At 46.5% G+C, this 26,803-nt stretch overlaps 2 protein-coding genes across 4 annotated transcripts; one reads left to right on the forward strand and one right to left on the reverse strand.

The window, feature by feature from the left end:
* The first annotated feature begins 1,807 nt into the window (after positions 1-1,807).
* On the forward strand, positions 1,808-16,627 carry CACYBP (calcyclin binding protein). 3 transcript variants are annotated; one of them, XM_090046909.1, is made up of 6 exons: positions 1,808-1,964; positions 5,510-5,705; positions 6,715-6,811; positions 7,290-7,389; positions 12,078-12,172; positions 16,150-16,627. In XM_090046909.1, the coding sequence occupies exons 1-6, from the start codon at positions 1,944-1,946 to the stop codon at positions 16,307-16,309; spliced, it is 669 nt and encodes a 222-aa protein (XP_089903035.1). In that variant the 5' UTR covers positions 1,808-1,943; the 3' UTR covers positions 16,310-16,627. The 3 variants fall into 3 exon arrangements, with proteins under 3 accessions (XP_089903035.1, XP_089903034.1, XP_089903033.1); XM_090046908.1 differs by having other exon boundaries at positions 1,936-2,048; XM_090046907.1 differs by lacking the exon at positions 1,808-1,964 and adding an exon at positions 3,939-4,068.
* Positions 16,628-18,669: 2,042 nt separating this feature from the next.
* MRPS14 (mitochondrial ribosomal protein S14) lies at positions 18,670-22,165 on the reverse strand. Its single transcript, XM_090046910.1, has 3 exons — positions 22,088-22,165; positions 21,253-21,411; positions 18,670-19,171 (listed from the first exon to the last, which is right to left on the reverse strand). Exons 1-3 carry the CDS (start codon positions 22,130-22,132, stop codon positions 18,989-18,991), a joined length of 387 nt encoding a protein of 128 aa, XP_089903036.1. The 5' UTR covers positions 22,133-22,165; the 3' UTR covers positions 18,670-18,988.
* Positions 22,166-26,803: the final 4,638 nt, after the last annotated feature.

The following is a 26,803-nucleotide window of genomic DNA, read 5'->3' on the forward strand; positions in this document are numbered from 1 at the left end:
TTACCCTCTATAGTCAAACAGTGGCCGAGATCAGGAAAAGGCAGAAAGAAATAAGGACGTTCAGTTCACTTGTCACAAACAATGTCAGTCCAGGCCCCACTCCTTTTTAACTTCTTTATGGAGAAAGCTCTTAGTTTACATGAGTGGCAGTTTTTCTTTTCACAGATGAAATGGTTTTACTGTCCAAGGTCCTCTGGCCCTGGAGTTGATTAAAAGATTTTTCTTTTTTTCCTACGAGGTGTGCCTAAGGGTTAGTTGTCAGACAACTTAAATAATTTCCCTTGACCATGGGCCAAGGCAGTATAAATTGAAGACTGATAGTTATATGGAACAGGTTAGGTCCCTCCCACGGGATAAACATGTGACACAGAGAAGTGCCTTCCTTCCTATATGGACAGTGCTTTGTTTCCTTTCTATCCTCAGGGACAATTGAATCCCATTGGCTTCTGAGAGTTTTCAGGGCTAATGGAAGTGTCCCCTTGCAGTACAGTGCAGACATTTGAAAGAGTTTATACTTGTGCTCCCATTGTACTGCAACGGCTTCTGGTGGGGTACAGATTGGGAATGCATTGACCAGCTAAAGCTCAGTCCCCAAACACTTACTGTATTTCATCAAATATAAGATGAGGTGTCCTCCCACCATCAGCATGGGGGGAAAAAAAGCCTTGAACCTTATATTCACATAGGAAGCAGAGGGGGAGCAGGAGCCTGCTGTGGGTCTAACTCTGGCCTTGAGCCCGGATCAGGGCCAGAGTCAGACTGACAACCACTTCCTGATGCTCCCAGCCACTGCTTCAGGCTGATGTAGTAGTGGGGTGGAGGGGATTCAAGAAACCCTCCAGTACTTAGATTCTTTACCTAGAAAACTATACAACTCTATACACTTTTCATATACAGCATATAAGTATTGGAGGGCCAACTTGTATTCCAGTAAATATAGTCTAATGGCCAGGGCACCTAACTCCCCTGGACCCTGAGCAGGTCTGGACTGGGCCTGGCAGTAGCAGCACAGCCCTTGCTGGCACACTGAGGCCGATGGCCACACCCAGCAGGCCCTGGACCCCAGGTCAGCTGCAGTTCATGCTCCAGTAGCCCCGCGGGGCCCGTCTGACCCTGCGACCAGGTGAAGTAATGTGCCTGAGCACCCCAGTATTGCCGGGTCTTAAACATGAAGTTATACTATTCAAACCTCAAAATTACCATATTTGCTGAAAAACTACTGTACACTGAAAAATATGCAAACAAGTCTTATTTACTTTCTGTTGTTCAGTGTTGCTGCCAGTGCCAGTGAGCGAGAACCCGGGCCTCGAAGGGGCCGCCTTTATTTGGAGGCATGCAGTCATAAGGCCGTGTTGACAGCAAGCCCAAAAGTCAGCAAAGAGAGTTTTGGCCATGCTGCATCCAGGAGCTACCTCAAACGTCAGTGTACATTTCGGACACGTTCACTATTATTGATTGTACATCGTGCAAGGGTTGCCATTATTGCATAAATATGGTAAGTACCGCGCCCAGCACCACCGCTGGCCCCGCAAGCGCCGCGCCCAAGGACTCCAAGCCCGCTCGCAGGGCCGCACCGGCTCCTCCGTTTCCACGGAAACACGGTTGCCCCGCCTACTCCTACAACCCGCCTAGAGTGAGACGGGCTGGTGGACTTCTGCGCCAGGACCTTCTAGCTCGGCTACCACCTCTATGGTTGTTCCGGTAGAGCGCCGGAGGAGGGGCGGGGCTTATGCAGATCTCGTCGCTAGGGGGCAAGTCCCCGCCGGCTCCTCGAGTGGCGTGTAACTAAGGGGCGGGGCTATCGGGAAAGTTCCAGAGCGGGGGGAGGGGAGGAGCGAGGGCGGAGCAGCCGCGCGGCTGAGTCAGTGCGGCGGGCGCGCACCCTGTCTCCCCTCCCCCGGCGGAGCCAGCGCGCGGCGCGCCGGGTCGGGCCGCTTCGAGACATGGCGTCGGCGCGGGAGGAGGTGAGGAGCCGGTGGCAGTAGCACCTGGGGGTCCGGCTGGCGGGGCGGGGAGGCAGCGGGGGACACGGTGCCCCATGGCCCTCGGTGAGTGCGGAAGCCAGCGGGCGCTGCCCAGTGAACCGGTGCCGGGTGGCGCTGTTTGCCCCTTGGGGCTCCGTGGGCCAAGGCTTCCGACACCGCGGGAAACTATAAGCCGCCCCCCGAAAGGGCGGCCACAGGGGAAGCGGCAGCTGGCCCCTCGGGTCTAGTGATAGCAGCCCGGGACGGGCGCGGGGGTCCGAGGTCAGTCAGTCACGAGTGCGGGGCGGGGAGCGGAGCGCGCCCGGACAGTCCTGGGCCCCGCCAGGGAGACTGCCCCTGCGGGACCGGCCGTCTGTTACCTGGGGCTGATTCCCCGAGTAACCTACTGGTCTCTCCCGCCCCGGGAGGCTGCAAAAAAGGTGAGAGTTGATTACTGGGGACAAATAACAAAAATAGGGATGGGGGTGCCAGTCAGACTAGTGCACCAAGAGGGGAGATGAGTCCGAGGAGCCGGTGGGCGCTTCCCAGTGAAATGCTGTCGTGTGTTATGCAGGAAACTGGGCAGGATGGACTCATGGGCTGACCCAGTACAGGGCAGTTCTTGTATGTTCCTCTGTTCACTGCCTGGGCCACGTGGGAAACAGGGCTGGCTGAGGCGACTGCTCACTGAATTTCATGCTGGGGGGGCTACTTTGCTGGTTTCAAAAAGACTGCAGGGCTGTGGTGCTGAGTGTGGTACTGATGGCACTGTTGGTGATCCCACTACTGAGAGCTCTGGGCAGGTACTTCTGCTTGCAAGATCAGGGCCAGCATCCTTGGAACAAATAGCCCAGAGGTAAAACCAAAGTCAGAGTGTGTTCAGAGTGGCTTGACTATGGAACTGACATATGTAGGAAATTAAAAAAAACAACCAACAAGTTACCTGCCTCTTATCTGTCAGGTTCTAGAAAAAAATGTGAAACTGAGTTATACTGAAAAATTCTTCACGGTCATTTTAATGTGTGAGGTTAAGTTTGAATGTGTAGCTGTGAAATGCATCACCAAACAATCTTAATGTAATGTACTATGTTACTTAGCTTTATTAACCTTCATGATCTGGTGCTACCATACGCCTTAACTTTTACACTTAGAAAACATTCACATCCTGTCTTGGAGCATGTTTACCAGCATAATTATACTAATATAGATCCCTGTGTAAGTTATCCTTGTGTAGAACCCCCCCGCCCCAAATAATCACAAAGTCATCAAAAAATTGCATTCTCAGGAGGAGAATAATAAAGGTGGACACTGTCAGAAGGCAGATTTCTCCTCCAATTGGTGGGAAAAGGAAAATTCTGCAATAGTTTTTTTCAGAGAAGTGAAATTCAAAGGTGGGCAATGCTCACTAGCATAACAAAGTTACAGTATACCTCAGGAACCTGCCTGGGACCAATACAGTGAACAAGAAGGGGGAGAAAACTTTCCAGAGCATCTGGCTTAACAATTGTTTATATATCCGTCTTTCTTGTGCAACACCTTTGGGGGAAAAAACACAAAATTCTAGAAGGCAGGAGAGCTTGGGCTCCCTGACTTTGGAAATTGGATCTCCAAACCTAGGAGACAAATGTTTGTCAAGGCCTGAGAGAGAGTTGTTATTAATTTATTAACAAGATTGCTAATTTAGAATTACATAGGTAAATAAACTACAACAGTATGAAGTTTGATTACCAGATGTTTTAGGCCTCTACCAACATGCAAACAGTTAACATAAAGCAACACTATGACCAAGTGTGGGTGGCAACAGATGTCACCTGATGTCTCATTTGCACTGTCATAAATTTTTTTATGGCAGCATAAATGCTGAGCAATTAAGTGTTGATACCCGTTGTTGTTCCACATGAAAAGAAAATTGGTGGCACAACAAAAGGTGGTAATAGACTGTGCTGCTCTAATGCAATTAATGTTGATTACTAGGACTGCACCGATAGAGATTTTCTTGGCCAATACCAACAGCTGATTATTCATTAGCCATATTGGCTGTTACTGATCCAGTAGCCGATTTACAGGGGCATAGCTGGATGTCGTGGAGAGCAGCTCCCTGCAGGTAAGTCTGGAGGGGAAGGGGCATGAAGACATCAAATTAGCTGTAGTTTAAGGACCAACACCACCATTTTTAAGTGCAGGGATGCATATGCCCCCCAGATTTGTGTGCAGGGCAGAGGCAGGCTGCTGGCTCTAGGCTCTCCATCCTGCTGTCTTTGCACTGGGAGCCACGTGCTGTCCTCTCTGTGTACCCTGCCTGCCTGGTGGCAGGAAACACAACTCACCGCCCCTACTGCTGCCAGACAGGCAGGGGACGCCAGGCTAGCATGCGTCTCCTGAGGCAAAAGGCAGCAGGGCAGAAAGTCCTGAGCCCACAGCAGACAGCCCCCCTGGGGTATGTGCAGTGGCGGGAAGCTTCCTTCCCTCCCCTCCCCGCTGCAGTCGCTGGATGAGCTGCCTGCAGTTCTGTCCTGCTCCTTGCCCTGGGCTCAGGGTCCCACTGACTGCCCTGGCAGGGCAGTGCCCCCACCCCATTTCCTCCCTCACTGTGGGGACCTTGATCTCTTGTTCCTTCCCCCTCCCCACACCCTTTTCTCTCCACAGACTTACTTGCAGGGAGCTGCTCTCCACACTGCCTGGCTACACTGCGGATGCATGTGGCATTGGGGCCTGGGCCAGAAGGCATATTTTATTTATCAGTACATGTTGTCAGCTACATCAGCCAAAAAAAGCTGATAGCCAATAATGTTAATTTTCCTTTTATCAGTGCCAGACTGATATATTGGTCCACCTCTATCGATTACCTCTGTTTTGCTTTCTCTGCTTAGTAAGATCCAGGACGTGGATCTGGCTGGGTGAGGAAAAGTTATTCCCTGCTTTCCCTGCTCAGCCAGGTCTGGGGTGCGGGTCTGCTTGGGTGGGGAAAGTGGGGAGATCACATGGCCTCTTGTGCCTGCCACCAAGGGCAGGAAAAGGGGCAACATTTGTTTCACCCGGTGAAATAGATCAACCGTGCCACGGCAAGTTTCTTGAAGTTATTACATGTGATTCTCTTAGGCCAGAGTAATTGGACTTGCAAAGGCAAAACATACATAAAGCATTGCTCAGCTAAAATCTAAAATATGGCTGTATGAGGTCTTGCTAGAAAAAATGCAAACTCAACAAGATAACTTTCATTTTTTTATGTTAAAGGACAGAAAAATATCACCTCTAAAATTCGTCCACTTCTCAGTTCTGCTAACCTGGGGATAAGGGAGTGAAACTAGTCCAAGTATTTGTAGCAGGTCTGTATTCTCCAGCTGCTTTTGTGAGTTCAGCAAAACTTGGGTCTACATGGTAACCTAAATTTTTATTTAGAGCTGCTTTAGAGGCTGCTGGAGGATACATATGCAGGCGCTTTATTTCTTTTGGACACTTGATGAGTGAAGGGGCTCAACAGTTTGCCTCAGGTGAAATAGCATGTTATCCAATGCACATATATGGTCTTTTATTCTTAAACCCAGCTGCAGAAAGACTTGGAAGAGGTTAAAGAGCTGTTGAACAAAGCCACAAGAAAAAGAATTCAGGATATCCTGATGGCAGAAGAGCATAAGATAGAGACAGAAATCAAGAACCAGCCAGGACCCAAGCCCAAAGGTGATGCAGTAGAGGAAGAGAAACCACCAGCTGGAGGATATACTGTGAAAATCAACAATTATGGTAAGATTGTTCTTCCAAATTCCTGCTGAGAAAATACACGTTTTAACAGAACTGAGGACACTGTTAGTGCCAACCAGTGGTTAATGCATTATAATTGTGTAATCATGAAGGTGACAGAGGGAGGTCATGCTCAGTTTGTGTGTTTGCATCTTTTAAAATATAGGGGCAATAACTGCCCAGTATGGAACGTGAGGTTTGAAATGTGGGATGTTTAGAAGAGGGGAGGACAGAGTTTCTGGAATTCCTCATCTCTCTTCCTAGCCCCAAGCAAAAGAAGCCGAGCCTGTAGGAGGGGGGCAGGATATGTTACGCAGCGGTTGCTCCTGTGAAGCATTGAGATGCTTTCCCGAATTACAATAAAAATCTGTTAACAGGTATCTTACAAGGCAGCATGCTCTACTAACTGGCATGCCAGCTTATAAGATAAAGTGAAACTGGAAGTGCCCACTGTGGCATTTCTGGTTTCTCCAAGCCCCCATGGCTCAGGGCAAAGCAGCTTGCACTGCTGAGCCCCCACAGCCCAGGGGCATAACAGACTGTGTGGGGCCCGCCCCCCTGTCCCATGGGCCCTCGGGGCCTGCAGGAGTGGCGGTGATGGGACGCCCCTGGTGTGGGCAGGAGAAGCAGTGGCTGGGGCCGCTCAATTAACCGGCATATTTTGTTATCCAGCATCCCCCATTCCAGGAGTGGGTCTTTGAAGCAGCCAGGTAGACTAGTCAAACCAGCCACCCAGCTCTGATCCTCTCCATCCTTTCCTGCTCAGTCAGGCTGAGCTGCCCTGGTTCTCTGTGAAGAACCAGAGGAACGAAAGAACTTAGCTGATAATTGTGTTTCTAACCTTGTTGCTTCTGTTCCATTTATGCTTCTCATGGTGTCTTTCCCCAGCTATCTGAAGATAGTTGCAGCAGAACATTATCTATTGTGGTATACTGTACTTGCTTCAGGGAAAGCAGGTCCTGAACTGGTGGAGGAAGGCTGAAAGAAACCTACCTGTCCTTCTCTCTTGCAGGTTGGGACCAGTCAGATAAGTTTGTGAAGATTTACATCACTTTAAATGGTGTCCACAAGCTCCCAGCTGAGAATGTGCAAGTGCAGTTCTCAGAGAGGTGAGTCCAGACATCTGCTGTGCCAGCCAGAAAACACATTTGGAAAAGCTACATCTCAGATGAAGGGGCTTGTTTTGTTGAACGCTCCTCTGGGTCAAAATATAAAATGGTCTATTGTCTTTAGTACGTACTGGTATGTATGTGTGTAGTTCTTCTCAGAGAATCTCAAAACATTTTACAAATTCTAACTAAGACTCATAACACTTGGTTGGGGTTCTGAAACAGAGCTATCATTTGTCCAGGTTCTGCAAAAAGTTGGTGTGACAGAGCTGTAAGAAAACCCTGAACAGGACTACTCTTATTTTTTTTATACCTTCTAGATAATTATTTTTCCAAGGATTTGTACAATCTTGTAGCAAGCTGGAGATGAGAAAATCCCAGGAAAAACAAATATTCTCCTCTCTGTATTATTTAAATGTCATTTTACATGTTGTGTATGATGATGGGGGCATACAGATGTACTCTTTCTCCATTCTAGGTCATTTGATTTGTTGGTGAAACATCTGAATGGACGGAATTACTCCATGACATTCAACAACCTGCTGAAACCCATTTCTGTGGATGGCAGTTCAAGAAAGGTATTTGTTTAGATCAGGGAGCTCTACCTCAGCCCACGGCTAAATCCAGCCCATGGAACCATGACATCCAGCATGTAGGGCTTGCCCATGGGTCAGGGAAATTTGGCAGTAGGGAGAGGTGGAAGCTTCATGCAGTTAGCTCCAGTCTCACTTGGGCCATTGCAGTGAAGGGGCACCAGGATCCCCCTCCCCCCACAAGTTGCATGCCCAGATTTGACCAGGCTGCTGCCCCTCCTCCCAATTGTTTGGATTGGGGCTGCTCCACCCTGTCCCTCCCACGCATCTGGATCAGGGCTGGACTACTACCCTCCCCTCCCCTAGGCACACATCTGGATCAGAGCCATTCTTCCCTCCTTTCCCCAGCACACATCCAGATTGGAATTGGGACTGGGCTGCCCCCACACCATGTATCTGGATCAGAGATGTTCTGTTTCTCCCTCCCCCATGCACAAATGGATTGGGGTCACTTTGTCCACCTTTTCTTCCCCGTGCTTCCAAATTGGAGCAACCCTGCCACCATCATTGCCCCAGGCAGATGGATCAATGTTGGGCTGCGCAACCCCCTGCAGCCAGATCCGGCCTATCAACCATATCCAGTCCACAGAGGGACCTAGCACTGCCCATCCAGCCCACAGGGTGAAAAGGCTTGGCATTACTGAATTAGACCCCTTCCTCATCTGAGACTTTGTTTCATGGCTCAGCAGAATTCTCTAGTTCAGCCTTACAGAATCACTCTAACCATAAACCATCTTGCTTGCTCTCATCATGACTTCACATTTTCTATGGCTGCAGAATACAGAACATTAAAGATGTTGTCTAGTATAATTTTCAAGGAAAATCAATGGGAATTAAGTGTCTAACCTGCATTAGTGCTTTTGAATATTCTGTTAGAAACCTGCTTTCATCTTTAGGCTTCTGAATCCCTTTAAAATTTTCACCCCAAGTATCTAGTCTTCACATTTCGGAAAAAAAAAATCTTGGCTTACTTGGGAACATTACATAGAAACATTCAGTTTTAGCAAAGGAAAAGTTACAGAAGAAAGAGAGAGCAGTACAAATGTTCAGTCTTCAACTGCCCCTTCTTCCCTGTTCCTTGTGACCAAGGTGATCCCAGTCTGGGGAAAGCATGGGCTGCTCCAGTTGTCCTGTTCCCAGAAGACTGCAGAATTAGAGCAAAGCCTCCTGCCTGCTTCTCACACCAGGAACTCTGGTGTGGCAGATAGGCTAGGGGTTGCGTTGCTCCAGTGCCTGGCAGCCAAGTAGAGGGAGCTGTGGAACAAAGTCCTTGCAAACTTCTCATTTGGGGAAACAGCTGGCTCCCCTCCTGGTTTATGGGAGAGGTGGTAGCAGCTGTACCCTGCGTGTTTTCCAGGCTGGGGTGACTGGTCTCTGGAAGGCACAGGAGCCTTTATCGTACCTCTGCTCTTCCTGATCTCCAAGAAGAGTTAACTGGGGGAAAGTATGCAGGCATTCTTTCTCCCAGGAGAAACTTGCCTTGGGGGTGATTTCTATCTATTATAGTTCTGTTATTTTTCCCCAAGTGGCCTTTTTATGCTCTGAAAGAAAAAGTTTAAACATCTGCACACTTTTGGTTTCTGCCAGGAGAATGGTGATTCTCTTAATAGAAGCTGAATGCCTGTATGTGGCTTAAGTTTGTATACAGCCTGAAACAATAGCTAGAGCCATACGTGCCCAATTCATCTGGATGGTCTGCTTCATTTGAAAGTTAAGGATGACAGCTTCATTACCTATTTCAGTACTGATTATTTTAATATATAGCTGATGTGTCTATCTACAAACTCAGATCAATACCATAAGTGCCAAATGCCTTGCACGCCCCCTGCACACCTGCCTATATGACATATATAACATATGGTAGTGATCCACAATTAATGTGTTAAAAGTATAGGCAATGTAAAGTAAATTGAATTTAACATTAAGTATATACCAAAGTGATAATGCTCCTTTTAATTTTACATTTTTAAAACATGAGGTTTTAATTGAATTAATTTGGAGCTACAGCAGAGTGTTCTGTTTGCTGCAGAATGCCTGGGTCTGGCTGCAGAACGTAGATCAAGGTTGCAGCTGAATTTATGGGCCTTGCTTGTAGTGCCACAGAAAGAAGGCAGAAACTAACTTGGCATCCCTGGAAAAAAATCAGTTCAAATAAGGTCTCTCCTGAATTCACTAGTAGCTGTATTGAACTCTTAGATCACTCATGCTTATCACAAAACAGTGGAATGGTAAATGAGATACAGATTAGGTTAAAAGTGGGTTTGGGGCATGAACTAGAAGTGCAGAGGTCTAGACAGGTGCATTGATAGCATTGGGTAACTTCATTTTTCTGTAATTTAAAACCAGAATTTGCATATTCTTGAAAATGGCATTTTTTGTCTTTTTGCACTGAGGAAAAAAAGTGCAGTGATGGCTGAATCCACAGGCTGGGTTGCAACATGATATGATGTGAGCATAAGTTGTGCAGGTAGATACCCACAAGTAACTGGTGCTGATGGTTTTGAATGAAAGGGTTAGAGGGATGTTTCTCTTGCATTGCTGATTTGTCTGAGATGGCACTTACAAAAGTTCACGCTAACCCAGGGGTTCTCAAATGTAAAAAAATATTTGAGACTCCCCTCCTGGTTTCTGTAACTTCTGAATTTAACAGCACCCTAATCTAGTGGGGAGTGGGGAGGAAGCAAGCTCTTACCTCCTTGCACGGGTCCTTAAAAGGATCTTGCAGTACCCAATTTGGGAATCACTGATCTTGATCTACTGTCCAGAACTGAAAATAGCTGGGGAAAAAGACCTCAGAATTCATGAGTTCTCAAATTCCTTTGAGCTAGAAGGTTGTGATGTAATGGTATTATGTGATTTCCCTGCTTTCTCCCTTTCCCCAGAGCAGTTCAGAATTGTATCTCCTCTGTATTTGTCATAAATGTACATAAACTGTGCAAAAGTAACCCACCTATATTGCTTCACCACAGCTGGGTGATGGCTTAAGCTTGGTCAGTCTCCTTTTGGTGTGCCTGCTGAGTTTGGATTCAAGGTTTGGATCTCATAGGCTCGTAAACCCATTGAATCTGAATAGTGTCCAGGCAGTGTCCTTGCTTTTAGGGCTAAGGACAGACAGTCAAAAAGCCCTAACCTGAATCAGTTCAGTCTTTGCAGGTTAGTGTAAGCTGCATAGATTGAACTGATAAGCAAGTGAACAGACACTGGCTTTTGATTCTGGAAATGCAGCCACATGCCTGCAGTGGCCCAGGCCAGAAGCCAGGGGGCACTAGAGAACACCTCCCTGCTCAGCTGGAGCATACAACTTGGGTGAAGGCTAGTCCATCCACCCTACGAGGGAATTGGGGGTAAGGTAGGGGTTGCAGGGAGGTGCAAAGCATCATGCGATGCTGGAGGACTGTGGGTTAATTTGAATCTGGAGAGGGTCTGGAACAGACGTTCAATAAACTGATTTAACCTAAATCAGATAAGTCTGATACGACATCCATCCAGGTTTATCTTAAACTGGTTTCAGCAGTTTTGAAAGTAGTTTATGTGCGCTGAACTTCTGTTGTGTTACAGATTTGAACTGGTTTCCAATCACTTATACCAGTTTGTGTGGAATTTCTGTCCCTAGCCCCAGAGCCCCACTGGAATGTATGTGCTGACTTATTCTCCGTTGCAGAAGTGGGACACTGCAGTGTAGCTGCCATATGCCTTGAACAGTTCAAACTCTGACTCGTCCTCTAAATCTCCCCAGGATTTCCAGCACGTTGTTTCATAGAGCTCTACCCACACTCAGGTTTCAAGTTTAACTAGTCAGAGATAAATAACTAATACATTAAAGAACCCAGAAACTTTGCATATTAACTTTAACACACATACACACTTTACTCATTGGGAAAGAAGAGACACTTCCATACAAAACCCTTCCTGGCTGTGTCCTCAAAACTCCACAGACCAGAGAGGAGCCAGGGAATGAACCAAGCTAAAAAGCACAGCCTCCCCACCCATCAGCAGCCTGGAGTGCGGGGGCAACTGTTAAGTGGGCTTCCAGAGAGGCAGCAGTGAGTGCCCAGATGAGCAGTTGTGGGTGCTGTGTTGGGGAAGGAGTGAGCACTTATCCTCTTGCATGGGAGCCAGATGCAGTAGCACCCTTTAAAAGATCTCGTGCCACCCCACTTCAGGATCACTAACTGCTTTTTCCAGATTATGATTGGTGTATGTTGTTTGCAGACCACCAGGGAGAAAAAGTTAAAATTGACTGGTCTGGCTCCTTTGAAAAGGTAAAAATAGAGGTTATTTATTAGACAGGACTGGATGCTTTCAGCATGCCAAATACCTTGGACCAGTCTGTTCCTACAATAATGAGGGTTGTAGAATTTGTAAAGAGTATTTTTGTCTCCAGTTTTTTAACTGAGTGCTGTTCCACATAATTATGCCTCTCTTTAAATGATTCGAAACAAATTATCCTTTGTACCCCCAAGGTCAATGCTTAATACAGATTTAAAAATATGTACTAGCTAGAAAAAGCTAGCTTAAACACGGAACATTTCACGAAGTTAGGAGCATCCAGAACCAGGAGCTTATAACAAATTGTTCTGTTACCCGAATTGTTGTGGATGCAATCTACATCTGCTATAAATACCTTTAATTCATTTCTTGCCCTTTAACTTAAATTTACTTTCTTTTTCCAGATCAAGACAGACATGATCCTTGTGTTATGTAAGAAGAAACAGGAAGACAAATGGGAATGCCTTACCCGAGTGGAAAAAGAAAGCAAAGATAAAGAGTGAGTGTATATCTATTCCAGTAGCTTCTACGGAAATTGCATTAATATCACCAAACAAGCTGATTATGTACTATCATCAGTATTATGTACTATGTCATCTCCAAAATACAACATGAGAAGTGTTGATCTAGGGAACTAGCATGTAGGTTTGTTGTTAGAGTTGAGATGGAGATTTCTTACCCACTCACGACTAGTACCATTTGAATTAATTTGCTTTACATTGCTAAGTTCTGCCACCCTTGATTGCTTTACTGTTGTTGAAGAATTTAGGTGGGAATCTGCATTAGAATCATGGATTTCACCAGGATATTCATATATGTATATAGCTCTTCTTATTTGTCCTTCCCTTCTGGCTCTACCTTGAAGCCTTATAGCAAAGAACTAAAAAACATTACCTGACGGCAGTCCCTCAGAACCTATCAACACCAGTAAGGTCATCTGAAACTTCGTGTAGGGATTGGTCTTAACTACAACACTGGGATTTAGAACAAAACTACCTTCCCCTCTGGACCCATCTGTAGAGGGAAATGACTTAATATATGCTTAAGGGGTTGGGTTCATAGAATCATAGAAAGTGGGCATTGGAAGGGACCTCAGGAGGTTCATAGATTTCATAGACATTAGGGCTGGAAGGGACCTCAGAAGATCATAGAGTCCAGCCCCCAGCCCAAAGGGCAGGAAGTCAAATGGGGTCATAGGATCCCAGCAAGATAAGCATCCAATTTGCTCTTAAAAGTTCAGTGTAGGTGTTTGAACCACCTCCAATGGCAGGCTGTTCCAGACCTTGGGGGCTTGGACAGTAAAGAAATTCTTCCTTATGTCCAGCCTGAAACGGTCTTGTAGTAGTTTATGACTGTTCAACCTCGTCATCCCTTGGGGCGTTCTGGTGAACAAACATTCCCCCAGATCCTGGTGGTGACCCCTGATAAACTTATTGATGGCCATCAGATCACCCCTGAGCCTGCACTTTTCCAGGCTAAAGAGCCCCATGGCGCTCAGTCTGTCATCATAAGGTCTGCTTTCCTGACCTTTGATCATGTGCATGGCTCTTCTCCCGACTCTCTCAAGCTTCTCTACATTCTTTTTGAATTGTGGAGCCTGAAACGACACAATACTCCAGCTGTAGCCTCACCAAGGCCGAGTACAGGGGGAGAAGGACATCCTGGGACTAGGTCATCTAGTCCAGTGCTTCTCAACCTTTTAAGTAGCAAGTACCCCATAACTTCTGAAAATTTTAATAAATACCCCAACACTATTTTCCAGGGGATTTTATACTTAGACTAATGTGTGCCATATGTTAGAAGAAGGGCTTTGTATGTAAGGCCATGATAGGACAGATGTCTCATCTGGTGTGGGTAGGGTGGGTTGCCATCTTTTACACCAGAGGTGCATAACTCAAGTATGGACCTGGGCTAGAGGTGATGTTGGCCAAAGCTAGGAGGGCTGAACCTAGTGCCGCACAAAGCGCAACACACCAAACTGTTACTGGAGAATTTAGCACCAATTTTTTTGCCATTGTTTTGAGAGGAAAAGAGGGTGAGAGAGAGAGTGTGTTGGGGTACCAGTGTACCCCCTGCGTGTCTCATGTACCCCCAGGGGTACACATACCACAGGTTGAGAAACTATGACCTAGTCTAACTCCCTGCTCAAAGCAGGACCATTCCCTACCCAGATGGATCCTTCCTCCCAAGGCTTTGTTTAGCCAGGTCTTAGTGAAATCTCCATCCTTGGAGGTTTCTACCTCTTTGGATAACCTTATCCAGTGCTTTACTACCCTCCTAGTGAGAACATTTTTTCCTAATATCCAACCTAAACTTCCCTTGCTGCAGCTTGAGCCCATTGTTTTTTGTTCTGTCATCTGCCACCACTGAGAACAGTCTAGCTTCATTCTCTTTGGAACCACCCTTCAGGTGGTTGAAGGCTGTTATTAAATCCCCCCCTCAGTCTTTTCTTCTCCAGACTAAATAAGTCCAGTTCCCTCAGCCTCTCCTTAGAAGTCATGTGGCCCAGCCCCCTCACCATTTTTTGCTGCCCTTGCCAATTTGTCCACATCCTTTCTGTAGTGGGATGCTCAAAACTGGACACCAGTACTCCCGGTTGTGGCCTCACCGGTGTTGATTAGAGGGGAAGAATCATTTACCTTGCTTGATCTGTTGGCAGAGCTTATATTAATGCAGCCTACGAAGAAACAGATTACTAGCAAAAAAGCCCATCAAAAATAGGCTACTTGTTACATGGTACCACATTTCTGTTACTGTGCCATTACCAACTTGAGCTGTTCTGCCTGTTCTTCTACACAATGGGTAGCCATCACCATTTCCAAGTGTCTTCTCTCTAAACTCCTTTGGTATGTCTTCAGACATCGATGATTTTCTATGCACAGTGCATTTGGATCCAGTCCTCCACACGGTCCGTGAATCATACAGCTCATCACAATGATCTTTGCTCAACAGACAATGCACTGTTGTACGATCGAATGCATGTTTTACACTTCTAGTAATGCTCGTTGTTCCAATTCATCATCAAATCCTGCAAATACTCTGAAAATGGTCTTACTGGAGGCAGAATCACTTTACTCTTATGGCAACAACTCTGGAATTGGCCATCTGATAGTCTTTCAGCTTGGAAGTTTAAAGAGTTACAAAAGTGGAACACCACATTCATCAATCCAAAACTATGTTCCTCAGTCTCGTTTTCAGTGAATCTGTTATTGTCTACTCTTTCAGCCTGTCTTCTATTGTCTCTGTGAACCCTTTGCCTTTCTATTGCATCTCTTCTATGACATCCTCTTTGCTCACTTGTTTCATTTTGTCCTACTCTTGCCATTCTTTCTGCATTCCATTGCCGTCTTTTCACAGCTTCACCTTGGTAAGGGTGTTATGGGTTAAAGTAAGGGTGTTAAAAGACTATTTTTTCTCGGATACCGAAAGTATACCATAACTAATTGAAATAAATCATTAAAGTGAGCGCAAATATGATTTTTTTCAGTGTGAGAGATGGAATGACAAAGACATAAGCAAAGCAAACTATTATAGAGGATTAGAAATAGGTATTGAAACCGTCTCTGCAGTGCAGCAGTGCACCATTTAGGCAGTCCTGCAAAGATTTGCGCTGGCTCCCATGCAAAGTGTCAATCTATAAATCTCTAATATGTGCAGGACCAAGTCACTTTAGAAATCACCTAGGATGATTTTACTGTGAGACTAGTGCTTAGCTTTCAGAGATGGGCTCCCCATATGGAGAAGTTACTCCTTTCTGTCTTAGAGCATGGTTCAATCCATTACTTTAAACTAGCTAGCTGGTGGTATGGCCAAAGAGTTCTGAAGGCAGGTTAAGGGGAGTAGCTATGTAGCTATTGGGTGGGTTTTCTCCATCCTATGTATTTCAGATGTGTATGATTTTAGTAACATCTGTGGCACCAAAAAAATTAATTTAGGTTCTTGTCACTTGACTACTTCAGCTGTGAAAAGTACTCAGTGAAACTTATCTTAAGGAGCCAATCCAATGGTGTCACAAACACGATCTATTAAGGTGGTACAGACCTGTGTCTCTGTTTTAGGGAGGGGGACACCATGCAATTTTCACTTAGGAGGCTGGAAACAATCACTCGCACAGCTTTTGTAGCAAAAGCAAACATGGGTTGTGGCACTCCCTAGGTCCAGTAATAATTTGTTACATCTCTATGAAGTTTAAACACTTCCAACCCTAACTCTTACTACGAAGCTGTTCTCTTTAATGAGGAACAGCTCCAAGATTTTAGTTTATTCCACTAAACCTACTAGAGCTTTCACCTTGCTATTCTTTTTTTAGAGGTTCCAAGTCTGTATGATAGTGAGGGACTACATCCTGTTAGTTTGTAAAACCAGAGGCAAAATCCTATATATTGCTGATCCTTTTGCAAAAGAATTGTTAAAAGCATTTCAAATTTAGCAGAGAAATGACAAGTCTATTTCATACCCATCCGTTTTGTCTTGCAGGAAGGCTGCATATGACACTTCAGACCCTGGTGAAGGGCTGATGAACCTTCTGAAAAAGATGTATTCAGAGGGGGATGACGACATGAAAAGAACCATTAATAAGGCCTGGGTTGAGAGTAGAGAAAAACAATCTAAAGGGGACATACCAATGGATATTTGATACTACTCTAAAGAGGGCCTTAATATGGATCTTCCAAGGACTTGGTGTGCTGCAGAGGGCATGTCTTATAAGTGTATTGTTTACATAACCTACTTCCAAGCAAAGACACTTAGCTGTTTTTGATTTCAGGCTGGAGAAATTTAAATAAAGTATGCTTAAAACCCATTTCCCTCAATCAAGTGGGACCTTCTTTCCTGAAGAGTACAGGGTATTTGTCTTTCCATGGCCTCCAATAGCATTTCACAATTTTTTGTTCATCTGAGAAACTGACAACATGCAACCATTACAAAGGAAAATAAAAGTAAGTTGTTGGTCAAACTCAAAGTGTCTGCTGTTCTCTAGTCTAGTTCCTAGCCCTCTTGTAACAGCTGCAGCCTAAGTAATTTTTCTACGTGCTGAAGAAAATGTTTTCACATGCTCCAAAAGGACAGGCATGTCTGCATTTATGATGAAAATGTAATGGTAGAAGAGGAACCTCTGTCTTGCAACAAAAAGTCTGCTAGGTGAACTGAAAAACAGCTCTGATCTGTTGGTATTGACACTGTTTCAGGCTGAAGTGCAATGGTAAGAGTTCTGTAGAAAGCCTGATTAGCACACACTTCTTTATGGGCAGAGACAGAAGTTACATTTGTCATGCGATCAGCCCCTTGCAAGTGCTCTACAGTCATGCCCTTCCAGAAGCACACAGCTGCAGAGTGCTTTAAGAGTCCCTGATCACAGGACAAATGAACCCTCATTATGTAAGTGTTCAGATGTAGGAATTCTAAGGTGGAGCCCCTTCATTAACTTCTGTCTGATTGGGTGGCTGGGCTGATAGCCAGTTCTGCCTCCCGTGCTGTTTCCACAATGGGAGGGGAGGGAACTTGGGCTGGAGTTTACCCAGCCTGCATTGTAGTGGGGGTAGATGGATCAGAGCTCCCCACCCCACCTCCGGTGCAGCACACAAATGTCTGTTGGGTCAAGAGGGTTGGTCTAACTCATGGCACCTTCTGTAAAGTGCCATGAATTAGACCAGGAAGCCACATGTCTGTCAGCACCATATGGCATGTACCCGTTGCTAGTCCAGAGACTGATTATGTGTGCCTAGCAGAATTTGTGTACAAGAGACTTAACCAGTGGCTGCTTCTGGCCAGCAGTCTTTGATTTTATCAGTATCCAGCAATGTAGCTGTTGTTCCCTTCTCATGCCTCCCAAATCCAGCAGGCTGAGGCACAATTAGCCACCACATGAAAAGCAAGATGCCAAACCAATTCCAGGCCTAGCAAAATAAAATGTAACTACCCTCTACCTTTTGGGTCTTGTAGGGAACGTACAGTACCAAACACTAAATATTTAGATTGCTACGACTGTAAATGTGAGGCTATTGTAGCCTACTGCATTGCTGACTTCTCCATTCAGGCTGTGGAGCCCTATGTTGATTGACCTCAGGCTGGCATCAATAAGGGGCTGCTCAGCTGCTTTTGGTCTAAGGGATGGGGTGTTGTAGCCACAATGGTCCAGGAAATATATGAGAAGCAAGGTTTGGGGGGGTCTGTGGTAAGTGTGCATTGCTAGGAGTCCTAGAGAAAATCTTAAATTTGTACATGGGGAAAAGGATATAATGTGCCATCATTTAGTCAAGTGACAGTAGGCATATCAATTGCAGAAGAGACAATCACAAACCCCCTCCACCCTTCATTACCCCCCTCAATCTGCCTGAATGGAGGGGTCACTGCCAAATTAACTGCCTACGTTGCTTTCCCAGTGTTATAAGGAAAATTAGGCTCTGACTCATTTCACTAATGTAGTTCCCTTCAAAATGGCATATTCTTTTATACCAGGCCACTGAAAGAGGAGAACTGAGTATGCTTCTCCATTATACTTGATTACAGGAAGGAATGGGAAAGATTAGAAGATAGGCAGCACACTTGACTCTATTCCATGTCTGTACAAAAACAATGCTGCACTTGAGGAGACCTATGTAATGTTCCCTGACTGAAGCCTTTGTCTAATGTGGAAGAGAATTAAGCCACAGAAAAATTAAATGACTTGATTAGTGAGGCCTAGGACCAATTGTTAGTTACCACGTTGAGCCACCATACCCAGCTCTGTAACTGCAAGCATGCTGCGAGAAGTCTCAGCTTCGCTCTAGCTTGGTGGGCTATTTGTCCACTAGTTAATCTGTACGGCACACTTGCACAGCTTCTGACTATCCACATCAGGAGGTGCACACAAACCTCACACCAAATTGGAATCAGCAGTTGGCTTATGACTGCATTTAGCAAGAGTACTTCCATGCTACATTGTATGATTGTTTTTGTTGCTTCTGATCAAACTTATGGAGAAAAGTGCACAACAATCATAATGCAAGGAGTAAACCATCCTTGTGCTATATCTGTTTTTAATGTTTCTCATTACAAATTTCAGCTGTCTTTAATAAGAAGGTAGCAATTCTGCATCAAAATAAAGCTGTCTCATACAGACTGGCTCAATGTATTCATGCTTTCTCCTGCCCCTTTCTCTGCCAACTGGCAATTGTCGGGGCCCTTAAGACTGAACTGTAGTGGGACCACTGCTTCTATTCCTTGCTATAACACCTATGCTGGACATAGAAGCAAAAACAATTTTGCTGTAATTCCTGGAAAGCATGAACTGGCCCCAGTCTGTTACTCTTTCTAACAAAGAAGTCCTGGTGGTGATTTACCACATAGCTCTCTGTATCCCAGACAACTGACCATGGTCAGCCAGGTGGCGGAAGACAATTCGACTAAGCCGCCAGCGCTGTTTCACACCTCGAGGACGGGATGTCAGGACACACCTATTCCGGATTCTCACAGGGCAGCTGTCCCGGGGCAGGGTAGCAATCTCTTTGTCAGCCATTTCCTGGAATAAAAGAACACAGCAAGGAGTTAAACCATATTTTGCCAAGGTTATTTTTAAGGGACATTAGGTGGTACTGAAAAAGGACATGACTGTCAGGTCTGAGGACTCCTAGTCACATAAGTGATGCTTCCTTGTTCATCTATCACAGCTGCATTTATTGTACCATACTCCCTCAGTAAGAAAACAATGAGCCTTACAAACCTGCTAGCTTTTAAGCTTTGTTTTAAAATATAAATAAAACATCAGGCTAATCCTAAATATAGACAGCTGCCAAAAACAAGGTACTGAAAGCTGGGCTTCCTTGCTGTTTTGCCAGTTCCTGGCTAGTTTGAACCAGCATCTCCTGCCATAAATGCTAACTCTCAGAAACCAAGGAACTGACAGCTCAGCTGGTGGAGACAGCAACTTCCAAGCAGGAAGTTTTCCCCAAAGATTCAGAAAAGTGCTTTTTTCTCTTCTCCTGGCACTTTCACCCTGTAGCAATTTCTGCAACAATGGTGACACCTGCTGGCTGTGATAGTTTTCAGACAAGCTGCACAAAGCAGTACTAAACAGCCTCAAATTGTGAAATTTCCCTGAAGGACCAAGTCCTGCAAAAACTCCTTTATATGAACTGAATCATGCAGACAGGTCTGTTGAAGATAATGGCATTTCATATATTTAAAATTAAGCAGGTAAGTTTTTGTAGGCTCATACTCCTAATATGTAAGAAAAGGTCAGTACCAGGTTTGTTTAGGAACTTATAACTGGGGTGGGGGGGAGAAGACGACTGTGAACTGACTTCTCATGGGGAGGTGGCCATTAAACACATCTGTTAGTGGTAGTTATGGGAAGAAAAACTAGAGTCTTCCAAAACAACCTAGTATCTTAGTTCAATGTAACCCAGCAGAAAGCAGCCATTTTCTGATCAAGAGAATCCAGGTTTCCCATTTCCCACAGAAAAAATGGAGAAAACCACAGATTTCCTGGTTTTATCACAGAAAACACGGATTTTCTCTTTTAGCAAAGAAACCTACGGATTTCCCCCTTTGCAAAGAGGTCTGCAGGCTGGGAGAGTTCCAGAGGGGAATAGGTGGGGGCAGAACCTGCAGCTCTTAGTCAGTGGCAAGGCTTAGGTCAGGCTCACTTTCTTCCTGGAGCCTGTGAAGTGGTAAGTGGGGCTTGCAGGGGACTGGGAAGTTGTGGGGCAGCACTGGGGTGGAAGGTGGCTGGAGGCTGAGGGACTGGGGAGGTGTTGGGGAAATACATGGAGTGCCTAGCCAGCACCTCCATGTGCAGCTTCCCTTAAGGACTGCCAGAACCAGTTTGGTTTCACATGCTTCTGGCCAGGCACTCCAGCCACAAGGGAAGGCAAGGTGCTCCCGGCGCAGCTGCACTGTTCCCAGCTGTGCCAGGTCTTGCCTGAGAGGCATGGGTCCCCCTTGCCCCACGGAGTGTGTGCAGTCACTGGGAGCCAGCCCCACGCAAAATCAGTAGCAGACAAGCAGCAGTGGGGGAGCTGGCTCAGTGCTCCTGCTGCAGCTAGCTTCTGTTGGGGGGCAGGGAACAGTGGACCAGAGTCCCTGGTCCCATAGCCCTGGCAGCTGGGGGGCCCCCTCAGGCAGGGCAAGGGGCATGAACAGGGCTGGGGAGGCTGTGGGGTGGAAGTGAGGGGCATCAGCAGGGCTGGCAGAGTGAGTGAATGTGCGTGTGGGGGGGGTACTTTAATTTTAATAATAGATTTTGGAGTTTGTCAGAGAATTTGCAATTTTCTATCGTGGAAAACCAGGATTCCTGCTGATCACTCTTTCAGGAGCACAGCACTGGCAAAGAAGTTTCAGTCGAGAGGGGTTTTTTATTTTTCTTCCCTCCTCTGGTTGATAATGACTCTGAAAGGACAAGGCTCTGAAGGCAAGTTTCAATACTAGCTACAAGAAGTGACATGATCTTAAAACTGTGAATGACAAATGTGGGACTGGCCACATGGTCAGATCCCTACTTGAGTGGCTAAGGAGGTTCAGGTGCTGTAGCTGTGCAGATATCTTGTCCTCTACCTCCTAGGTCGTAGTTCAGCAGGACCAGGCAGGTGGGGTCACTCTAACCTGAAGTTCTTTGGGCAAGATGGTGTTCTTCCGGAGGGCGTTGATCCGCAGCCTCTCATCTGCATACTCGTAAGCCATCTTCCTCCTTTTTGCATCACGTAGCATCCTCCAGTTCACAAAGTAACCACGCACCTGCCCTGTGCATGATAAGGGGAATATCTAACAAAGAAGAAATACAAAAATTAAAACATTTACAGCATCTGTTTGTGTTCTTCCTCCTCCCTTCAAGTATTTATTCCAAGGGACTGTTCTTTCTACCTGTCAGTCACTTCTTTCCCCAATTCCTCCAGTCCTCAATAGTAGTAACAAACCCACTCACCTCCAGGGACCACTCTGAGCTCCAGGATTAGTCTGACTCCTGCACGCCTTCCCTCCCTTACACATTTTACCACTTACAAGCACCTGTGTCAAAGCCTTCATATCTGCTGTGATTTCAGGTGAGGCTTCACTGTAACACCGCTACTACTCAAGTGCTAATCCCGCTCGCGGACAGAAAAAACGAAGCATCTGCCAGCACCTCCTCAGACCCTGAGCACAAAGTCAGGGCTCCCCCGGCTCCCACAGAGGTTTAATCCCCGGCAGAAGCGGGACGCAGCCCCGCTAAATAACCCTGTCGGCCTCGCTTCTAAGTGTCCTTCTCCTCGTCCCCGCTGGGGACTTCCTGCGCCTGAGCCGCTCCCCTGGTGCTGCCGGGAAGCCAAGCCTGCCCGCCCGCGCAGGGGCTGCTTCCCCGGCCTCAAACAGCCTCCAGTTTGTTATTTCTCTCCGCGACCCGGGGGAGCGGGGTCCAGCCCGGGCCGCCCCGGCAGCAGTGCCGCGGGTCCCGCGCTCTGACCTGCCGCGCCGCCCGCAGCGCCCAGCCCAGCGCCACCGCCGCCATCTTGTAGCCGAGCAAAGCGCATGCGCCAGCGCACCGCCACCGGAAGGGGTGGGGCCTGGAGTGAGGGATTACTTTTCTCCCCCTCCCCCCCCTTGAAGCCCGTAGTGGTGGTGGTGGGACAAGCAGGAGCAAGCGTCGTTAGCTGTTTTCCCGTGTTCACTACGGGGCTGTCCACAGCTAGGTGCTGCGGAACAGAGAGGCTGTGGTGGGCAGCAGCTGAGATCCGGTGTTGCCTCCGTGACGAGGCCCACGTGCTAGCCATGAAGGCCGGGACCTGCCTGTGGGGCTGGAGCCCCCTGGTCCGCGTGCCCGGCTCTCCCGGCCCTGCTCTGTAGCCGTGGCAGTGCTGCTGCCTTACCGTCTGCTGACCTGTCATATGTCCTCAGGGCTGCCCTTGCGTCTGCTGCTTGGAGCTGAGGGGGGGGTCTTGTGGCCTGTTATAAACTAGTCAGGGGGGACCAGCAGGCATTGGGGGAGTCACTGTTCCCCCGAGCACCACCAGGAGTGACCAGGAATAACGGTCACAAGCTGGCAGAAGGTAGGTTTAGGTTAGATATCAGGAGGCGCTACTTCATGGTCAGGGCGGCTGGGGCCTGGAACCAACTTCCAAGAGAAGTGGTGCAGGCTCCTACCCTGGGGGTGCTTAAGAGGAGGTTAGATGAACATCTTGCTGGGGTCGTTTGACCCCAGCATTCATTCCTGCCATGGCAGGGGGTCGGACTAGATGATCTGCTCAGGTCCCTTCCGACCCTAGAAACTATGAAACGACCTGAGTTCATGTCCACCTTGGTTCTCTGTGGAGAATATGAACATGCCAGAGCTGAGTTCACTGCTCCTGTGTGACCTATGAGAGCTTGGAGGGTTGCACCATGTCAGCCTGGATTGCTCTCTCACTGTTTCTAAACTTGCCTGTTGCTCTCTCTCAGGCCTCCTCATGCACCCAGGCAGCAGATGTAACCCCTGCTGAAACCAGTTTGACTTTGATTTACATTTGTAACATGCAAAGCACTTTGTAGGAAGAGACTGAAATGGTTTAAACGTTATTCCCTCTCTTGCTCTCTCTTGCTGCAAGAGAGAAGCTTTAACTGTGCTCAAGAGATATAAACTGTCCCTGACAGTCACATAAAAACCACACCAAAGCAGAAGCTACAGAGGAAAATGTTTATGGGTAACATATGTTGTTTGCAGGGAGATGGATAATTCCCTCAGGCTGTAATGTTGCTCAGTTTAGTGTATTGAAGGGTATTATGCCTTCCACTGAAGAATGCTGCACTGGTTGCTGTTGGAGCCAAACTACCAGCCTGGATGGACCTTGAGGACCTTCTGCCACTCTTTTGCTTCAGGTTTAAGTCAGTTAAAACATGGGGATTCAAGCAGCAGAGGTGTAGCAGGGCAGCTCTGCACCTGGGCAGCCATGGCTGGCACATGGGACAGTAAAGGGTGCTGCCATGCCAATAATAATAGGTATTTTTCCATCCCCCCCCACCCACAAAGGCAGTGCCTGAGGCTGCTGGGACTAACAGCGTAAAGGTGTAACAAGCATTGTTTTCTTTAGGGTCAAAGTTCTCAAAGACTGCAGGGACTTTAACTTAGAAGGATAGAAAACTAGGACTGGAGGTAACCTCATTTAGTTTAGTGCCCTGCACAAGGCAGGAGATCCCAGTGTCAAAAAAACCCCATGCCTGAAAAAAGTGGGTCAGTGCACGTGGCAGCAGCATGCACAGCCTGAAACTGGAACCTGGCTGGCTGGAGCCACACTCCAGCTGCCAGCCAGGCTGTGCATGTCAAACTGCTGCTGCTGGAACCCTGGAAAGCCCCCAGGACCCCTTGTAAGGCTGCTGGGGTCACCCTCCCCTACCCCAACTTGCTACATGCCAGAACGTGCATGCACAAGCATTCCCCAGGAACAGGTAGCAATGACACAACTATGTGCCACTGTTATTTGTTCCTGGGGAAATACAAGTGCAGGTTCATCTGGACAGGTCCAGAGAGGATTAGATTGTGGAGGAAGACTTGAGTAATGGCTGGCTAGGTCTGCAGAGTGCATGGGCTTCTACAGAGTTGTTTTCCCTCAGAGGAATTTACCAGATAGGGAATGGGAAGAAGGTAGCAGTGACTCTGCCTTCTGTCCCTAGCAGGGCTGCAAAATACTCTTTCCCCCAAGCTATCTTATGACCTTCCAGGGCTTTCCCTGTGGCAGTGCCAATTCTGGGTAAGTTTCACCACTACTACTCCTGGCGTCATTTGGCTATACCTAGGCTTTCTACCAAAGAAGGTACATTTGTGGTTGACCATCAGTTGGAACTGGAGCAGATTGCTAGTGCAGACAAGGACAAAGAGGCTGGTAGTTGTAACTCTGCAGGGAGAGGGAGAGAAATCTGTGATTCCTTATATTCTTGTAGCTGCTTCCACAAGCAGGGAGAAAAGAGTTATGGGCTAGGCTTGATCCATTGTGAGTGAAGAGACTGGTCTTAGAGCTTATCACTACCAGAGCAACTGGTGTCCTATGCCACAGCTGAATGGAGACAGCTCCTGCTATCACTAGGAATAAAGCTGGTGGATCTTTTGCCCTTAAGTCTTTCCTTTTACAGTGAAACGCCATTTAAAGTGCTTTCCTGGAAGAATTAAACATAAACCATTCTAGAGGGTTAGTTACATTGTATAAGAACTTTATCCCAGTGCTGATGTCAGTTTGAGTAAGTACATCCCTCATTAGATTAAACTGGCAGCCTCTGAAAAACCTCAGGATAAATCTTTGTGCAGACCACAAGGAATTGATGTTGGGAGGGAAGAACTGGTACAAATGACAGGGGTAAAGTTCCAGCAGGAAAATCTGATGCAACCAAAGTGAAGTATACACCACAAAACATGGACACTTTCCATTTGAGTCTGTCCTTACTGCATGTCCATAATTACTATGTAACAGGCTTATCTATCCATCTCTTCCTCAGCTTTCTTCTTCTGTCTCTCCTGAACTACTTTTCCATCTGTCTTACCTATTCCTAGATCTTACCCTCTTTTTTCAGTAGCTAACTTATAGTGGCAACACCTTGCAGCTGTTCAGCTCAACAGTTTTGATTAACTGCATGAATTTTACATATATGAGTGACCCTCACTGGTAAAAAAATGATTGAGAAGTTCTTATTTGATGTGTTTTCTTTCTGTGTTATTAGTGCCTCATAAAAGTAACTGCTCTGTTGTACTAAGTAGGATCTCGACTGAGCAGAGTTAAAATAACTGTTCAGAAGTAAACTGAGTTGTGAGTTCCTGAAGTAAAATGAGTTTCAGACGGAACATTCATCACACTTTTAAGGTTAAACAAATCATCTGAATGAAACTAGAACTTCATATGGATCAGATGGAGCATCTAAAAAGTCTCACTTGTGAATTCAGCTCCTTTCATAGGTCTGTCACGTTGCCCTTTGTCTGTGTGAAAGGTTTTCTACTGAGATGTCTGGTATAATGCCTGAACAACGGGAAAAGGGTTCCTGCATATTACTTGAGATTTGCAGTTTTTTTCAGCACACAATTCAATCCTGGAGAAAAGTGCTAGATAACAGCAACAGAGACTGAAGTCTTGTTTATCCATACCACAATAAGTGACACAAACTTTCAAGAATGACTCAAGGCCATGAACACCAACTCTGTCCATGTCTTGGAACAACTGTTCATTAGATTTAAGACATCAGTTCAGTCTCCACAGACAATTCAGTCCTTGGTTTCCCTACTGACCAGGATACTAACTGTGGTCATGGTTCCTGCCATATGGACATATGTCACTATAAACTGAATTGAGATCACTAACTTACACCTTACAGACAACAGCGCTGCCAATTTTCAGTCAGGCTCACCAGAGATGGTTCTGACCACAGAGGTAAAAGGTTCAGGGCTCAGTCGTAGTGCAAAGACTTTACAATGCAAAGGGCTCAGGAGACTGACATCATAAAGCAGCTGAGGCTTGGAGCCCATACAGCTGCTCTTGCACCAGCTGAAGATTTCCTGTGTGGAAGGAATCTTCCAGTACATAAGTAGTGCAGAAGCAGTTTTGAATCTGCTAGTGAATGAAACCCTGGGTCTGGAATCCTTTTAGGGAGCATTATCATCTGCATAATAACCGAGTTATTTGGTATGCTCATGATTACCTTGAAGTCATATCCAGCACTTGGAAGACTTGCTGTGTGCAGGGCAGATCTCTGAGTTAACTATCAGAACCTTACAGGTGACTGAATGGCTGGCTGACAGATCTATAACACTTAGCATGCACATAATAATGTCTGACCCAGAGCACAGGACTGTTCAATATCCCCATAGTTAAGGTGAGAATGATTAGTTCAAGTCTGGAGCCCACTCTGAGCTAAGTTGGTCCTTCAGTATAAGTTAGGGATAGCTTGCACTGTACATTGTTCCAGCTTCCTGGGATTTCAAGAGGCTTTCATGGCGGAAGAAAATCACAAGGGCATGGAGACAATCTGCATGCTGTTCTCTAGACTCTGTCTTTTCAAACCAGCAAAGGACAAAGGCGGTGGCAAACTATATTATGGCAAATCTGCTTTAGCCTGCTGTCCTGCTGTTAGGGCCACACTGATGAAGTGTGGAAGCATAAAGTGGTGCATAGCACCAGAGGGTCTGGGCCATTGTCACCGTATCATGCACTGGGTGGGACACTGATTT

The sequence above is a fragment of the Crocodylus siamensis genome, chromosome 5 (assembly GCF_052110815.1).
Source record: "Crocodylus siamensis isolate JL-2025a chromosome 5, ASM5211081v1, whole genome shotgun sequence".
NCBI lineage: Eukaryota > Metazoa > Chordata > Crocodylia > Crocodylidae > Crocodylus > Crocodylus siamensis.

Bases quoted from the DNA above. Each gene is read 5' to 3' on its own strand.
- CACYBP (XM_090046909.1), top strand. From the start codon at position 1,944: ATGGCGTCGGCGCGGGAGGAG. The intron at 5,706-6,714 runs GTAAGATTGTTC...TCTCTCTTGCAG, and splicing joins TGTGAAAATCAACAATTATG to GTTGGGACCAGTCAGATAAG. The intron at 7,390-12,077 runs GTATTTGTTTAG...TTCTTTTTCCAG, and splicing joins TGGATGGCAGTTCAAGAAAG to ATCAAGACAGACATGATCCT.
- MRPS14 (XM_090046910.1), bottom strand. From the start codon at position 22,132: ATGGCGGCGGTGGCGCTGGGCTGGGCGCTGCGGGCGGCGCGGCAG. The intron at 21,412-22,087 runs GTCAGAGCGCGG...CTTCTTTGTTAG, and splicing joins CGCTGCGGGCGGCGCGGCAG to ATATTCCCCTTATCATGCAC. The intron at 19,172-21,252 runs GTTAGAGTGACC...CTTTTATTCCAG, and splicing joins TCTTGCCCAAAGAACTTCAG to GAAATGGCTGACAAAGAGAT.